We start from the raw sequence: 19,658 nt of genomic DNA, 5'->3' as shown, positions 1-19,658 counted from the left end.
GAAACGATTTTCACACTTAGTGTTAAAGTAACCTTGACCTTTGACATAGTGATTCCAATTTCAATAAGGGTCTTCTACTGTCAAACGCCAAGCACATGTGAAGTATCAAACCAATCGGTCAATTGATTGACAAGTTATTGATCGGAAACGAACTGGTCTACCGACATTCAGACTGGTCTACCGACAGACATCCAGTATAACAATATACACAATCAATAGGAGCCTTAAAGTAACCACCTGCTCTACTCTTTATAACAATCGATAGGGCCCTGAAATTAATCGCATGTACATGTACTAGTCTTTCTAACAATTCATAGGGTCCTTAAGGCAATCATCTGCTCTACTCTTTATAACAATCGATAGGGCCCTGAAATCAATCGCATGTACTAGTCTTTCTAACAATTCATAGGGTCCTTAAGGCAATCATCTGCTCTACACTTTATAACAATCGATAGGGCCCTTAAATCAATCACATGTACTAGTCTTTCTAACAATTCATAGGGCCCTTAAACCAATTACCTTCACTACTCTTTATAACAATCCATAGGACCCTTATGGCAATCATCTTCACTACTCTTTATAACAATCCACATGGTCCCTTAAACCAATCAACTGCATTACTCTTTATAACAATCCATAGGGTCCTTAAAGTAACAACCTGATCTACTCTTTATAACAATCGATAGGGCCCTTAAATCAATCACATGAACTAGTCTTTCTAACAATTCATAGGGTCCTTAAAGTAATCACCTGATCTACTCTTTATAACAATTGATCGGGCCTTTAAATCAATTGCATGTACCAGTCTTTCTAACAAATCATAGGGTCTTTAAGGCAATCATCTGCTCTACTCTTTATAAAATCGATAGGGCCCTTAAATCAATCACATTTACTAGTCTTTCTAACAATTCATAGGATCCTTAAGGCAATCATCTGCTCTACTCTTTATAACAATCGATAGGGCCCTTAAATCAATCGCATGTCTAGTCTTTCTAACAATTCATAGGGTCCTTAAGGCAATCATCTGCTCTACTCTTTATAACAATCGATAGGGCCCTTAATGCAATCGCATGTACTAGTCTTTCTAACAACTCATACGGTCCTTAAAGCAATCATCTGCTCTACTCTTTATATCGATAGGGCCCTTAAATCAATCGCATGTACGTGTCTTTCTAACAATTCATAGGGTCCTTAAGGCAAGCATCTGCTCTACTCCATATATTGATAGGGCCCTTAAATCAATTGCATGTACTAGTCTTTCTAACAATTCAAAGGGTCCTTAAGGCAATCATCTGCACTACTCTTTATAACAATACATAGGGCCCTTAAATCAATCGCATGTACAGTCTTTCTAACAATTCATAGGGTCCTTAAAGTAAACACCTGCTCTACTCTTTATAACAATCGATAGGGCCCTTAATGCAATCGCATGTACTAGTCTTTCTAACAATTCATAGGGTCATTAAGGCAAGCATCTGCTCTACTCCATATATTGATAGGGCCCTTAAATCAATTGCATGTACTAGTCCTTCTAACAATTCATAGGGTCATTAAGGCAAGCATCTGCTCTACTCTTTATAACAATACATAGGGCTCTTAAACAAATCACATGCATTACTCTGTATAACAACCCATAAGACTCTCAAACAAATCACCTGAACTACTCTATTTAATAATTCATAGGGCAATTATCACCTACACTACATCCATAGGGCTCTAAAACCAATCACCTGCACTACCATTTATGACAAAAAATAGGGCTCTTAAACCAATCAACTACATTTCTCTTTATAACAAGCCATAGGACCCTTAAACCAATCACCTGACCATGTTTCATGAAGAACAGACAGTAAATCTGTCTTCAAGAGTGTTAATAAGATTTTACTATAGCCATACATAGCCATATAATGAAAAATGATCCGCCCCGTGGTGGTCATGTTTTTCAACCAACTGGAACCATTTTCAAACTGGTCTAAGATACCATTGGGACAAATCTTCTCGCTAATAGTCATGATGATCGGACAATAAAGGTGGACTCTAGAGTGTTGACAAGGTTTTACTGTAGCCATAAAAGGCCATATGCCCTGCTTCCTGGGAACCATTTTTTTCAAACAACCGTAATCATTTTTTAAACTCATCCAAGATATCATTGGAAAAATCTTGTGACTAAGTTTCATGAAGATCGGACATTAAATCTGGCTTCAAGATTGTTAACAAGGTTTTACTAAAGCCATATTTAGCTATATAATACAAAATGTCCCGTCCCCTGGCTGCCATGTTTTGCAACCAACTTAAAAAATTTTTGGACTCGTTCAAAATAACATTTGGACACATTTTTTGTTTTCATGATTGACAGGCATTACATGTGATCTCTAGAGAGTAAACAAGGTTTTACAATAGCCATATAAGGAAAAATGCTCCGCCCTCTTGGGGCCATGTTTTATAACCAATCGGAATCATTTTCAAACTCTTCCAAGATATCATTGGTACTATTCTTCTGACTAATTTACATGAATTTGGACAATAAAAGTGGCCTCTTGGGTTTAGAGTAGAGTGTTAACAAGGTTTTACTATAGCCATATATGGCCATATTATTAAAAATGCCCCGCGTCCTGGTCGCCATATTTTAAAGGGGCCTTTTCACGCTTTGGTTAATTTACAAAAATAGAAAAAAATTGTTTCAAATTCGCAAATTTTCCTTGAAGTTATGATATTTGAGAGGAAACAGTAATACATAACATTAACCATGCTCTAAAATGGACCCCCATCCAAGCACTTGTGTGATGGAGGAGGGAAATAAGGCTGGAGGCCGAAAATATACAAGCATATCACTCCAGTGACCAGTCTATTTCCCTACTTAAAAGTACAAAATGAAATTTTGTGACGAATATACACGTGCCCACAGCTTTATAAAAACTGCACCTTGCACAAGGAAACTCATAGGTTTTAAAGTCAGATTTTATATTGTCGTAAACTACTCACATATTCAATATGCTTCTTAATCTACAAAGGGTGGGCACATGAGAACATAATTCTTCCATTCAAGGGTGGATGCTTGTATATTTTCGGCCTCCGGCTTTATTTCCAATAATGCCCCCCATCCATCACACAAGTGCTTAGATAGGGGGTCCATTATTTTCATAGGCCTCCAACCTTCAATATACAAGCATACATGTATTTAAAGACGACAACATTATTAAAATAGAACAGACAAGTACTCAGTTTTATCAAATGTATGCGTCATAATGCATAATTTAATGAATGTATACATAATTATGTAAACATATGTACCGTATGCAAGTATTACCACGTATATATCAATATTACATTCATATTATCTATAATAATATAGCATATAAGGTTTGATATAAAAACGCAGTTTCAATCCTTATAACAAACAACAATAATAAAACAAACCTGGCCATAAATAATGTAAGTACATTGCATCCATTTAGAAAGTTCTGGAGCAATATAAATACCAGTTATAAATTAAGTATCTGAAAATAATAAGATATTACTTAGGTATCCAACCAGAACAGGAAATGAATGCCTGCAAGACAATACAGCTTCACTAAATAATGTACTATTTTGTTGATTAATGTCATCACCCATATCTGGTAAATAGAACTTCTTAGCAGTAGACCAATCTGCAGTTATCAAAATCTCATTAGTTTTACATCCAACCATGGCAGCTGCCGAAACTGATGCCTAAATGTGTTAAAATTAATACCTGCCATAAATAAAACCTGTTTAAGCCATCTTTCTAATGTATTAGAAGAAACTGTCTGATAAGTAAAATACAAAATGAAAAATTGAACATCTTTTCAAAGATACTTGGTCATTGACAAGTAAGTTTTCAATGTCGGAGCTGGACATAATTTTGGCTCTTCATAATCTTTTAACTTGAGAAACTTATTTTTCCTTGGTTTATAAAAGGGACCTATACAAACAAACGGATTCACTACTCAATGAACCAAAGATTAACGCGTTGTTACGCAAACGGAAACGAGACTTGCGACCCAACGAGACTTCGCGCCATGATGCAAATTTTCACAGCCGCCATTTTGACAGAGAGACCGTGACAAAGCGATCTAGTCAGATTAAGATTACAAATTAACCAAGCGTTGCCAACAAAGAAGTATTCATTGCAAAGGTTTGTTGAATTTGAGACATCTTATTGTTTTTTTGGTTTTCGACTATGCTTTGTATTTACTAATAAAAACAACAGTGGGTAGTTTCACCAAATCATGCGTATCATTGTTTACACTTCCATAATCCGATAAACATTATGTTGTGGCTTTTTTCAAAAGGCTTGGTCAAATAAAACTCTATACTATTCATGTTGGTATTCTTACAAACGTTACATTTCAATGCATTGTGTAGTGAAAACTTAATTTACATTATTTGCAAATTTATTATGTTAGAATAACTCAAAGATAATAGAATTTTAGTCATTTTTTTATTTTGTAATCACTATCAGTGTTATCAACATATGTCGCAGCTTTTTTCAAAAGCCTCAGTCAATACTATCTCTATATCAGGGATCATATTTTCCCGCAACATCAATCGGTCTGGATTTAAATGGGGAAAAAGTGTCCGAAAATGTATATCCGAAATCATGACAAATTACGTTAAAATATAAACCATTGATTTTGCCATTCATGAAGGTGGTATAATAAATGTACAAATTTAATTCCCTTTGGCATTTTTTTAACGGAACATACAAGTTTTCTCATTTGGTTCTATCATTTGCTATTTCATTGTTGTTTCGTGTGCTGTTTAATCTGACTTTTCATCGCTGTCAATATTATTAATCTGTCATTCTGTGTGATTTGAAATCACGCGTCTAAACTTCCAGTCGTGGTTATTCAACAACAAACAATAAAGTACACGAATTATTTTGATTCTAACACATTTTTTACTAAAGATTTATACAATGTATATTATTTTTCTTGTGTACTATTTTATGTGAATGTCCGTCCATAAAATAACTTTCGGCTGTTCTGTTGATCAGATCCGCGACTTTCATTCATTTATTGCCGGATTATTACGCTGGTGGAAAATGTATCGGCATGTTTTGTTTAGTTACAGAGCGTGCTTTCAGGTCCGCCCATCTTTATTGCAGAATATCCGATTTCTTCTTTGTTTATATGAAAGTTTACTGTTTCATGCATGAAATGCACAATGTCCACGTGGATAACATCGAGGTTTTCATCTTCCAAGTAACTGTCAACGATTTTATCGTGGACGAGTACACATTACGGACCGATTAATTAGTGTTCTTGGTAGAAGCCATTGAAATTATCGATTGATATTGACACGGGGTTATTCACGCATGACTAATACACAACCGCGGAAATCTTCACTACTTGGGGTCATAGTCCGCCTTATCATACCTAATCGAGATAAGAATGTAAATAGGAAGTGTTAGCATGTGCACTGTGTAATCCATTTCATGACATTTGAATTTTAGCAAACAGAATCGGACCGACTGTTTGGGATTTTCAATCGGTCTTTCATGACTCCAATCGGTCTAAGACTGACAAAACCGAAAAAAAATATGATCCCTGCTCTATATTAATCGTGTAGGTATCTTTCCAAAGTTACATTTCAATGCATTGTGTGTTGCAATTTTTATTTGTTTTATTTGCAAATTCATGATTTTGAATGAGCACAAACACTGGGGGCTGACGAGGTCAAAGCGTAGTCCGTTTCGCTACGACATCGGGTATATGTTTTACTACGAAAACATGGTGTAAATACACTACTTAATCAGGCGAGTTCCATATTTTCTGGTGTTTATGGATTAGAGAACGGAACATCCAGTAATGGTAGGTACTTATTTTCAATAACAAACTAATAACAAATGCGCGTAGTTGCAACCTTTAAGTTTATTTTGAGCTAAAATCGAAATATTTTGATTTGAAGCAATGCATTAGGTGGTTATTCTGTTAAAATAGCCTATTACGGTAACTTAAATTAAATAAAACTACATTTTACTTCGATTCAGTGTACATTACACGTTTTAAAGTACAAAACAGGTTACGAACATATATTTTAATTATGCAAATTCTTTGTTTCGAAGGAAATTACAAGTCGTTTTATGTAAAGGTTTCGCACAGAGTATGTATTCGTTGCGCAACGAAGTACAAATATAATGTATAGGTTGCTCAACGAAGTTTCTGTATCCATTTCTGGACATATCACATGCAGTTTTCAGTTACTGCAGACTGCCATTTCCCAGTGCAAAAGATGCCGTGCTTCACTGTGCGCATGAACATCCAAACGAAAAGGTTGAACCCGGTGAAAGCCTGCAGAGTCCCGGCAGAGCCCCGGTATATCGTCACTACGCCGGCATTCACCGGGGTTATACCGGCATCAGACCCCAGCAGAGCTGCAGCAACGCCCCGGTTTAACCTGGGACAACCGGGGCTCCACCGGGAAAGTATTCAAATGTTTAATACCTCCGGGATGAACCAGGAGTTACCGGGAAGGACCGGCAATAACCGGCTTGGCACTGGAAACAACCGGGACTGCATCGGGAACAACCGGGACGGTACCGTCAGAGCACCAGTTTACTTATGTAACGTAGCTATTAAGGGACTCTGCCGGCATTCACCGGGGCGTTGCCGTAGCTCTGCCGGGGTGGTTTTGGGCCCCGGTGGAGCTAAGGTGCCGTCCCGGTTGTTCCCGGTACAGTCCCGGTTGTTCCAGGTGCCACGCAGGTCGTTGCCGGTCCTACCCGGTGACTCCCGGTTCATCCCAGAGGTATTAAACATTTTAATACTTTCCCGGTGGAGCACCGGTTGTCCCCGGTCGTCCACGGTTTATCCCGGTGGAGCACCGGTTCATCCCTGTAGGGCCCCGGTTCATCCCGGTAGATGCATGATCACGCACTGGGGCTCCGCCGGCATCATAGTGAGACTGGGCATTAACCGCATTGTAACACGAAGTAAATTTACCGGCCGTCATGTACGCAGTTAACAATAACCTGTGACAGAAACCCACTGCCACAACTTTACAACAATATATTGATTATGCAATTGCGGATTTGTGCCATTGGGGTCCTACTTTCCACACCTTACGGCTGTTACAGGTGTGGATTTTACAGGTACAATCATGTATAGGAACATGAAATTCACCTCAAAATTAGTTGACGATTACCGATTTTCAAGAAAATCGCTTCGATATATACAATGTAAAAATCAAAATCCGTATTAGATAAATAATGATCGAAGTTGGAACATGGGATTTACTTTGACATAAGCAGAGTTTCGAGATAAGCGAGTTGGGAATAACGAGAATCAAATGTCATTTGATAAAGAGTACCGTATGCTGAAAACCTATCGTCGGTCTCTATCAAAATGAACGTATAAGGGATTGTCAAAAGGTGAAGATGCGTCATTTTTATTGAGACCGACGACATTAGGTTCTCGACTCTCAACTGTCATCTTATATATGGATTTTCGATTTTAATTGTTTCCTTTGGCCTAGTCGTGAATGTAATTATATCATAATAATGTGCATTACCATGTCGACTGTGCGCTTCGGATCATGTTGTGCCGTTGTTACTACCTCTGTCTCAAAGGAAACATCCAGCCACTCCATGACTCTGTATTAATTTTTTTTCTTCTTTATTTTGCCTTTGAGAGATAACCAATACGTCTTCTGTGAGAAACGCATGCACGCTAAAGCGTTGTCGTAGCGAGGCATATACGTATGCTGTCAGAGACATGATCATGCCTTATAATAATATGTAGCCTTTATTTCTGATAACTGGGTCACCCTACACATTTCTAAACACCCCAGTGGCTTAACAATACATAGATCAATATGGAAATTGTACAATTGTGTCAATTAAACACAGTTGTAAACCTTAATTGCATTTTTTCGGCGTAAGCTGTATTAAGCCAGCTTTTCACCTCTCCTGACCTTTGTAAGTGTCCAATAAAATTCAAATAAAATTTCCTGCTGCTAGGTACGAATGAATACACTTCATTTATTCCATTGGCTGATTTGAGTATTCCACCAGAACATTGGAAACATATCCGCGTCTTTGTAACACTGTTTAACTGCATGAAACAATTTTATTTCTAATGAAAAGGCTTAATAGATAGAACAGTTTTACACTCAATTCTCGACATCAATACAGTTTGTGCGTACACCTTTTATTTTCAGAGAATTACCAGCGCAACGTGTTTATATTTAAAGGCTATGTTCTCATATTTAGTACTTACTTCCATATTCTTGTCAACATGTTAACATGTAAAAGTATAAAGAGCAGTGGAAGCGAGGCCTCACTTTAATACATTGCATTTCAACCCGGGTCAATTCACGGCCAGTGTATGGATGTCAGAGTTTATATACAGGTCATCAACGGAGTTCGCGGCCAGTATAATAATAGTTATATAATAAATACGCTATCCGTGAACTAGGTGACCTGGAATTTTCTTTAGACCAGAAATATGTAGATTCTTAATGGGTTTTCAACAATACAATGATAAATATTATTTTTGATTAATTTAACAATAATTATTCCACCATATTGACCAATGTATTAAGCATGAGCGCGATGATTATCGATACTGTTAATAATCGAATCAAATAGCAATTCCCGACAAACCACTAAAATAGGTTTGTTCGAAGAACGCGCCTATAAATACGGATACTTCTCGTGTGGCCGGTTGACTCGTATGTTTTAATTTCACTTCCATTCTTCTTTTGGTTTTCTGTTTTGTATCTATAGGTTTATGACCAGCAATATGTAATAATGTCAAATAAGCCGCGAAAACTCCGCGTAACATCCCATACTGCGTGTGATGCAGCTAAGAACTGCACAGAAAAAAAGACATTCGCTATCCTTGATCTCATTCATTGAACTATCAACGCCGTATATCTTTTTTAAAGATATTTCTTGTTTAAAGTGAAACTTGACTTCGGTTTGATAAATCAGCGGTCTATTTCATGTTTAACCGCATAAACCAGACACATCTTGGATTATAATTTGATGTAACAGACCTATGAAATGACATTGTGCTTAAATTCAGAGTTTTGTTATTACAAAATCATAATCTTACATGTTTTAAACACAATTTTCGACTTATCCGTTCTCGATGTCATGTGTATTTAAACAATGTTTTCGTAGTAAAACATATACTCGACGTCGTAGCGAAACGGACTACGCTTTGACCTCGTCAGCCCCCAGTGACAAAGACAATACAATTTTAGTGATTTTTTTTTTACCACTATCAGTTTGATCAACATATGTCGTGGCTCTTTTCGAAAGGCTCAGTCAATACTAGACCTATTAAGATCATGTTTGTATCTTTACAAACGTTACATTTCAATGCATTGTGTGGTGCAAATTTAATTTGCATTATTTGCAAAATCATAATTTTGTATTAGCTCAAAGATTATACAAATCAAGTTATTTTTTTTATTTTGTAATCACTATCAATTTAATAAATATGTCACAGCATTTTTCGATCGGCTCAGTCAATACTAGCCCTATAATAATCATGATGGTATCTTTACAAACGTTGCATTTCAATCTATTGTGTGGCGCAAATTTCATTTGCATTATTTGCAAAATCATAATCTTGTATAAGCTAAAAAAATATTACAATGTTAGTCATTTTTTTATATTATAACCACTATTAATGATCAACATTATGTCACAGCATTTTTGGAAAGGCTCAGTCAATACTAGCCCTTTATTAATCATGTTGGTTTAAATTCATATTGTTTTATATTTTCAGTGCGCTGAAAAGAAGCAAAAGACGGTCTCTTGCTCTTTAGACGGAAAGTTTCACCCCACAAAGGAAAATGTAATGACGCCAGCGAAACTTGCGCGTACAAACCCAGGTCATTTCAATATTAAGAACTTTTAATGGTTGAAAAACATTGTGGACTTTAAATAGTGCTGACATACATGGGTGTTCACAGCTATGCCAAGGATACTGATACTGTCTGATTCAACACAGAAATTGGATTCCTTTCTTTTCCTGAGACATACCTTGACCATCCCAGCACTAAGATGATATTACTATATTCATGTCTACTAGATAAAGCAGTGGAGACAACAAACTTCACAAACCTTCAGACTTGCCGAAGACAAAAGAAAATTCAGTATGAATTAGTTTTAAATATTCAATTGATCAAATTAAACTGTTGCATTTTTTCATAAATGAACACATCCAGCAGTGAATATCTCTGCTTAACTCAAAAGTGACTGTTAGATCTTTGATCATGTTAATCAAAAATGTGTTCCCAAAACTCATTATAAATATAAATTTTTCAAACTTGTTTAAACAAGATAATTTGGTATTTAATTTTAGTAAGCTCTTTGTATTGCTGTAAGCTTTGAATAAATCTTCTGCATTACCTTGCAGGAGGAATTTCAATCTTTTGTTGTTGAAATAATAAATAGAAAATTGTTAGTTTTATTATCAAATTTATGTTGTTCTATTTCACATTGCAAATGGTTACTTGTGCAAAATCTTTTACAAACATGTGATTTTTTTGCATGCTATTGAGTTTTTAAAATATTTTCTTTAACCTAATGCTCATTACACTTAGTAACATGAAGTTATTGTTACAAATACTCTTAAAATTAAATAATACCAAGATTACCTATCATGCATGAACTAATGTGTCTGTTTCAGTGATTTACTGATTTATACAGAGAAATAAAACATAAAAAACTTTTATGAATTGCCTTGCCTTCAAATTCAATTGGTCTTTCCATTCAAAATTGAAAAACTTTGAATATTCTAATACTTAATGGGAATTGACCAATAAGCAGACTGTAAATCCAGTATAATAAACCAGTCATTTGGGTTGTATTAATTCAAGAACAAAATTCAAGTTTTCTTGTTTAAATTTCTTATATCATACAAACTCATTTATAATTGTTTTAGATTTATGACTGGCCTAAACTTGCCATTTGGTTTTGAAACCAAAAAAAAAATTTGAAATGAATTCTTCATCCTCATATTGTGAACATTCAATCGCATGTCCATGTAACATTAATTTCTTGATCAACAAGACTTAAACAAATTTTGCCAGGTAATTTTGATTGTACTGGATTTGTTTCAAAATTAATATGATACCGTTGAACTGTTTGTAACATCCTAACTTTTGCGATATTGACGATATAGCAACTTGATATTTTGGCATGCATGTATATCTCGAGAAGCTGCACATTTTGAGTGGTGAAAGGTCAATGTCATCTTTCAATGTCAAAGGTCAAATATATGGCCTCAAAGCAGCGCAGAAGAGGACGCAGCATTTTTAACAAAAAATGAAGTTTTTAATATTTTAACCAGTGTTTGTGTTGATATTAACAGTATTGCTATATTTTATCAAAATGAACTTTCTCATGACTATTCCTTATGTGTTTTGTGAATTAATAATGAATAAATGCTAAAGAAATCTTGCTTTGTATTCGAATTAGTGAAAAATCTTGTGGCTGCAATATTACATACTGTGTTGAAAACGGCATTAAACCCCAATAACAACAAATCTTGTACAGAGTAAAGAATATTACAGATTGTTAAATAAAAACAGATCTTTAAAAAGTAATTTTATTTCAAAAGAACAACTTCTATGATCATTATCGGAAGAATATGAAAATATCTACTTAAATATGGACCATATGATAATAGTTTCTTGACCACTAAATTTATTAAATAAAATATAAACAAGGGCTGTTTGGCAGCCATTGTGTGAATACGTTTTTTGTCACTGTGACCTTGACCTTTGACCTAGTAACCTGAAAATCAATAGGGGTCATCTTCGAGTCACGATCAATGTACCTATGAAGTGTCATGATCCTAGGCAAAAACGTTGTTGAGTTATCATCCAAAAATCATTTTACTATTTCGGGTCACCGTGATCTTGACCTTTGACCTTGTGACCTCAAAATCAATAGGAGTCATCTAGCTGCGAGTCATGATCAATCTACCTATGAAGTTTCATGATCCTAGGCTTATGCGTTCTTGAGTTATCATCCGAAAACAATTTTACAATTTCGGGTCACCGTGACCTTGACCTTTGACCTAGTGACCTCAAAATCAATAGGGGTCATCTGCGAGTCATGATCAATCTACCCATGAAGTTTCATGATCCTAGGTGTATGCGTTCTTGAGTTATCATCCGGAAACCATTTTACTATTTCGGGTCACCTTGACCTTTGATCTAGTGACCTCAAAATAAATAGGGGTCATCTGCGAGTCATGATCAATGTACCTATGAAGTTTCATGATCCTAGGCCCAAGCGTTCTTGAGTTATCATCTGACAACCACCTGGTGGACGGACCGACAGACCGACCGACCGACAGACAGGCCGACCGACCGACAGACCGACATGAGCGAAGCAATATACCCCCTCTTCTTCGAAGGGGGGCATAAAAATACAATCACAATGTTTTATAACATTATCAAAATTCAATTGAATAGAAAATAAAATGATTAGTATTCACCATTATTAAGAAGTTTCTTGAGAAAATGTAACAATAGAAACAAAGCAATATACCCCCTCTTCTTCGAATGGGGTCATAATAACCACAACATAATGAGTGCAGATTTGTATAGGTAAGAAAAGAATAAGGACATTATAGGTACGGTATGGGAGACAACCCCACTGCCTGTTTTAGCAGACGACACCTGCCATTCTCCTAGCAGAGTTGTCGTTCGTGCCTGCCTCAACATACATGTGAATGTGATGAACAGCTGTGTCTTGGTACAACGAGATTAGCCAGTCTAGTATTTATCATTGAAATCTGTACATATTGGCTGCTTTCAGGGAAAACGGGGCTTAATGCATTTCAAATAAGATTAGCCTGTGCTAATGCGCACAAGCTAATCAAAGACGACATTTTACAACAGCGAACACGTACAGTGCTTTCAGCGCTTTGATTTTTAGAGTAAACATACCATGGTTTGTGTGCTGTTTTCTGCAGTAATTACAGAACACATATTTCATATCAAGGTTCCCGTCCTTCGCTTATGATCTATTAGTTTGACACTAACATCGTATCAAACTTCAGATTTTGACTTAGATTTTTTAGAAAAGTGAACAAATTCTTCACGGATCGACATCTTAAATTAATTACCTATACACATCCGTATTATGATTGCTGATTGGTTTAAAAGGTTTGTTTTATCCAATAAAAAGCTTGTTTCAGTTGAGCAGTAGACAGAAATGGCCTAGTAAAAAATTATCGAATGATCAGTACTGTTCGTCGACTCGAATTTTTTATCGTCATCGTCACTGCAGCAGCAATTCGTCGACGACGCATTGACGATCTGATTAATTAACTCACCACTAATTATTAGGCTTTGTAACCTTGGAGGCTAACTTTTGGGGGGCCCTAGAAGGGGAACGATTGTCCGGACATCGTCCTTATCTCTTTTATATTTGCTTGACATCGTCAAGCAATTTGGCAATGAAAATGGCACGTGGTTATACGCAACAAACTATTAGAAATGTATGGAAACAAGTAGCCTATGCACGTGCTGTAGTTTATCAAAATGAAATAATAAAATATTTTTCAATAGCTTTCTGTTAGAGATAGAGAGAGATTGAGAGAGAGAGAGAGAGACACACACAAAGAGACAGAGAGACAGAGAGAGAGAGGCAATATTTTTTACCTCAGAGGCAAGATCTGAACAATCTTACTACAGGACCACCAAACAATGTTAAACACTGAAATCAAACCCATGACTGTTATGGATTCAGAGAAGATTTCAATAGTCATTTACTAAATCTATAAATATACATACTTTGACCCTTAGGGCATAATTTCAACAAACTTGGTAGAAGATCAAGTCTAGTTCAGCTTACTATCCAAAGCAACAGAAATACGGTAAGAAAATCAATATGGTTTGCATAGATTTCCTTGTGCAGCATGAGGAAACAACATCTGCATATGGTACAGAAGTGTCAGAGCATCATGAATAAATTATGTGCGACCTTGTTGCAAACGATCTAAAATGGCAATTTGGAACATTTTAAATTAATTTCATAAACCATTTCCAAAAATTAGAACGAAAGTGTGGTCTTAAAATTACATAGTATTTCATACTTTTAACAAAAAAATCGGGGAAAATGTGTTTGTTAAAATACTATAAATCAAAATTGACAACTTAACTTATTTCTCATTTAAATTGTGACAAAGTTCATTGATATTTACACTCTTATATGTGCCAAAGTATTTCAGCAATACCTGTGATTTTTGAAGGCACACTTTGTGCAGCACAGCTGTCGGTGGTCATCACATAACATTTCAATTGTGTTGTCCTTGTGCGCTTCACACTTTAATAGAAATTGCTCCAACTTTTTCGAAAGTGGCCATTTTTTCATGTCATTCCTTCCATAAGTTGAATGTTTTGGGGACCACTTATCATGCAACTGAATACATTTCCCACAATAAAGTTTCAAACATGTTTTGCAGTAAAAATCTGCATTTGCTTGCTTTTCGCATGACGAACAAATAAAATCCTTAACTTCATCAGAGCCTATGGCAAGAGAAGCGATATTAATTGCTGCCATTTTAATAAATGTCTTAGCAAACAAAACGTAACAATTTGTTTTTAGGCAAATTCTTAATGTTAAAGTATATCTGTAAATTGAAATAAATAGTCCAGAAAATACAAAATTTAACTGTTTGTGTATTAAAACAGTCAAGCAATCACGAATTCTGTCCTGATTAGAAATCAAGATGAACCTCAATTGTTTGAACTGAACATAAACCAACTTAACTGTCAAATGACGTTCAATGGTCTCATAGCAGTGAACACTGTTACTTTAATTGGACTCTTGGGTCACGTGAATATTGAATATACAGTTAAACCTAGATATTAAAACCACTGTTGGGACTTTTTAAAAGTGGTCTAAACAGCAAGGTAGTCTTAATTGCTGAGTTTCCTTGATGGACCGATACTACACATGGTTCAATATTCAATGAATGTTAATCTGTTTGCATGAACTTTAGCATAGCTTAAACAGGACAGTTTCTCATAAAGAACAATTTCTAAAGTGAGCGTACATTTTTCAATGGTTAATGCTGATACAAAGAGTCACTGATTCAGCCGACACAACAATACATAAGTAGAAAATAATGAAACAAAATTGGAACATCTTTTATGAACAAGTTTTGTTGTCACAATATTGTTAATAGGTTATCAGCTGTATACAAATTTTATAAAACAGATTAATGTTCAACTATAAAAAAAAGCAAACAGAGCCGATTAAAAAATGTTTTGGAGGAACTGAACAAAATAAAAATTGACACACCTCCTTCTTTCCAATACCCAATAAACGGCCCACTGCCCATGGCATTTCCCAATTACTCGTGTTGATTTAATCAATCTTTTCTTTTAAAAACAACTCTTTAAGTGTTTGCTTAACCGATTTGAATAACAGTATGGCATACACGCCATTTTTATATCAATCATCAACAAAACAATCTTACACAATAATCATAACTGTTAACTATTGGCCGTCTTTAATCTTTAAAGTGTGTACCAAACAATAACCAATTGACACATACATTGTTCGATCATATTAATAAATTTTCAATCAAGAATTAAGGAATCACAACAAAAACAAGGGCCGAAAAATCTAACAACTCACAGTAAATGCAATACTGTTGTTGTTAATTAGGTCACAATGACGTCGTATACAATTCCTATTAAACCACAACCCCAAATTTAGTAAGGTGTGAAAGTAACTAGTTGCTTGGTAGGTGTCAATTAAGATAAAACATTTTGATTGGTACTTATTAAAGTGGTCATAAAAGATGTTAGCGGGTTGGTTGAATAAGTGAGTGTATCGACCATTTAAATATAGAAGGAACAATATGGGGTTTAAAATGGTTGTCAACATAGCCAGTTGATGGTTATGATGGGTGGTCCTTTAGAGAGTTTGTACTGTATTATCTGTCAAACTGTGGCAAGGAAGATACAAAGTTGACATTTAGATAATGTTAAACAGATTGATGAGCAAGACCAAATGGAGTGAGTTTTAGTGTATATTGATACATGGACTGAAATTTATGTTTGAGTGACAGAGACTAAATGTTTTACACAGATTAAAAGAAATGTTGCTTAAGCAAAGAACTGTTTTTAAATGTTATGTTTAGTAATTTAAATACAAAGTGTAATCTTACCTATGAAAACCTTATGCCAATTGGAACAAATGTACCCAATATAGGACATCGTTCAAGTTTAAACACATATGAACTGAACAATATTAAGATTTTATTTTCTTTGTTTTCATTTTGTGTATATTAAGATAAATGATAAAGATGTTAAGAGATTATGTTATAGACACATTAAATGACACCACATCTGTGTGATGCAATATTTAATACATTTGAATGAGCCTGTCTAGCTAATGTATTAAAAACACACTAGTTTTCTTTTTTTAAGCAGGGTGCATGTAAGCCTGAATAGTATTCAAAAGGTCTTCTAAATATGCTGCTTACAATAATTCAGACAATGTATATCAATTTAAAGAAGACAAAGACTGATCATAATTATTTGGCTAGCAGAAATGTCATTTTTTCCAAGAGATTGGCTAAAGTTACAACTTGTCATTTTCTTACCATTACCACTTTCACCTTTTATCTAATTATTTAATGATTCTAGAAGTAACAAGAGATGTGTTTGTCAGAAACACAATGTCCCCTAATGTGCCACTTTTTTATCTTTGACCTTGAAAGATGACCTTGACATTGACCTTTCACCACTAAAAATGTGCAGCTCCATGAGATACACATGAATGCCAAATATCAAGTTGCTATGTTCAATATTTCAAAAGTTATTGCAAAACTTTAATGTGAGTTTAAAATTTGTGTTTTTTTACCTTTGACCTTGAAGGATGACCTTGACTTTTCACCACTCAAAATGTGCAGCTCCATGAGATACACATGCATACCAAATATCAAGTTGCTATGTTCAATATTTCAAAAGTTATTGCAAAACTTTAATGTAAGGTTAAAGTTTTGATGACAGAATGACGTAATGACGGTATGACAGACAGACAGGCCAAACACAATATACCCCCCGATCTTTCGATCCAGGGGCATAAAAACACCATCTACCGTAAATTTGCGAATATAATACGCCCTCGTGTTTAATACGCACCCCCAACTTTGGTCCAATTTTTTTGGTAAAAATTCAAAATCCGAGTAAAATACGCACTAAAAAATTCAGTGTCCGAAATCGGCCATGACACTGTCATTTCCGAAAAAAATGTATTCACACTTGTTAAAATAAAATTTCAGATTGAAGATTCCTGTTTAAAGTGATCGCTGTCATTTGTTCTCCCACATGTTAAATGTCTTTATATATTTTCTCCATTAAGTTTATTTGAACGTATTATTTTAAACAATAACGACATTTAGAGCAATACCGGTAATTATTGACCATATCGGCAAGCTATTGCATTCCCAGTACACATTACGTTCGACAGTGTTTACACCCACTCTAATTTTCGCGCGCTTTTAGACAAAGACTTGACAGGAAAATACATGAGAAATAGATTTGCTAGCGTAAGCGTCGGGTAAGCAACAAAATGGGGAAAATATATTTTTGTGTTGTGAAAATAGCAAACCAATTTGGCGTTATCACACATCTGTTTCACAGTGCTACCCCGGTATATTGATCGCGATGTGTTATCGGGCCGTTGTCATGACAGTTGCATAATAAATATCTGTCTATTGTTTATATTACCGTTGATTGTTTTATTAACGCAAACATATGGTTAATTTGATACCAATGTGACAATTTTGAGACAATTCTTTCTAAGACAAATGGTTGCCCTGAAAAGGGCTGTTTTTTGTTTCTCGTTAGTGACGAGTTGATCACAGGTCACTTTCGTCGAACCCCTCGAAATCGCTCTCTTCATCGTCGCTTTGGAAAAAGCGAGCAATTTCTTCTGAAGACATGCCTTGCGGATCAACATCCGTGTAGACTGTCTCCTCTCCGGTTGGATCTGTCTCATCGTCTTCGCTCTCATCGTCTTTGTCTGCGGCGAGGTCAGGAACTGGGGATCGGCTTTTAATTAGGTCCTTGAATAGTATGTCATCTTCTGTGCCGTCAAGATGGTTGCTGATGCAGCACTTCTTGAATGCACGCTGGATGATTGCAGGATCTAGTTGCTGCCAGCAGTCGACTATCCACTGGCAGATCTCCTCAAGTTCCGGCTTTCTTCGTCGCCCCCCGGCAGTAAATGACTGTGGACCGCTGCAGTACCATTCGTTCCACTTCATCTGTAGCATTTGCTTCATTGGCTTGTTGATGCTGACGTCTAGTGGCTGCAGCATGCAAGTCATCCCACCGGGTATAACCGCCAGATTTGTCTTGTAGTCGGTTAACATTGACTTAACGTCATCGGACGTATGTGCCCTGAAGGCGTCGAGGACAAGTAAAGAACGCCGGGAGACACCACCTGGACGACGGCCCCACACGGTCTTGATCCAGTCGCGGACAAGGTTCGTGTCCATCCAGCCTTTCTCTTGTACCCGCACTTCTACTCCCTTCGGCCACTTGACGCCTTTGGGCATGGTCTTACGCTTGAAGACGACGTAAGGCGGTAACTTGCCCCCGTCAGCTGTGCAGGCCAGCATAACGGTGAAGCGGTTTTTTTTCGTTTCCCGTTGTAATTATGGAAACCGACTTCTGCCCTTTCGAGGATATGGACGTGTTCGTAGGCAAATCGAACGTCAGTGGCGTTTGATCGGCATTGCCAATCTGGCTCAATGGGAAAGCGTAACGCTTTCTTTGACTGATTATGAATCGTTGGAACGTAATGAGCTTTTCTTCGCAGTCTTCCGGAAGCTTCTGCCCTATGTGGGTGCGTCGTCGTACAGAGAGGCTGTGGCGCTCCATAAACCTCCACACCCACCCACGTGAGGCCTTGAATGTCTCTGTCCCTTCTATCCCTTTGGCAAGTTTTTTGGCTTCAAAGCCCAGTTCGATGGTTGAGACGGATATTCCTTGTCGGCGTCGGTCGTTAACGAAGTCTAGCAGCCTCTTTTCTAGTTGAGGGAACTTGGCCGACTGACCTCGCTCAGCCCGTTGGTTTTTTTTCTGGCGAAGCAGACTGGGTTTCTGCTTGCGCCACAGACGAACACAGGCTTCATTACAGCCAAACTCGCGTCCGGCTGCTCTGTTGCCATGTGCCTCTGCATAGGAAATAGCAGCAAGCTTTTCCTTGGCAGTGTACGATGTACGTACTTTGCCCATTTCGACAATTACAAGATCGGCGCTAAAAAGTGCCTTTTTCGACAATTGCAAGATCGGCGCTAAAAAGTGCCTTTTTCGACAATTTCAAGACAAATATTTTTTAAAGATTTGCGTGATTTGGAGCTGTTCTGATCGCAGTTGATGCTGTAGATTTGACGATATGTAGTCTGTAGATGTTTGGAAGATAATGTTGGCCACTGCTAAGTTCTTGTGTTTATAAAGACCCTTGACGGTAAGTGTCAATAAGTGTCAATTAGCAATCGTTTACTCAGGCCCCTAGATCGGGACCCTTTTTGTCAACACCTCGAATACACGGGTCCCGCTGACAAGCGATGGCCCTTCTCAGCACCTTTACCGATAACACATGGGCCACCTGCTGACACCCGGGTCAAGCAGTCAGCAAA

General features: G+C 36.6%; 1 protein-coding gene across 1 annotated transcript in view; it reads right to left on the bottom strand.

Moving 5' to 3' along the window:
- LOC127869587 (uncharacterized) overlaps positions 1-19,254 on the bottom strand; it is a 215,214-nt gene extending 195,960 nt beyond the window's left edge. Inside the window, exons 1-2 of the mRNA XM_052412242.1 lie at positions 18,918-19,254; positions 17,875-18,619 (exon numbers count right to left, since the gene is read on the bottom strand). Coding sequence (XP_052268202.1) covers positions 17,875-18,619; positions 18,918-19,254 — 1,082 coding nt within the window. The remainder of the gene's footprint in view (positions 1-17,874; positions 18,620-18,917) is intronic.
- Positions 19,255-19,658: the final 404 nt, after the last annotated feature.

This window comes from Dreissena polymorpha, chromosome 2 (genome assembly GCF_020536995.1).
Source record: "Dreissena polymorpha isolate Duluth1 chromosome 2, UMN_Dpol_1.0, whole genome shotgun sequence".
Classification (NCBI taxonomy): domain Eukaryota; kingdom Metazoa; phylum Mollusca; class Bivalvia; order Myida; family Dreissenidae; genus Dreissena; species Dreissena polymorpha.
The sequence above is the reverse complement of the archived record's forward strand: the minus strand, read 5'-3'. Positions and strand labels throughout refer to the sequence as shown.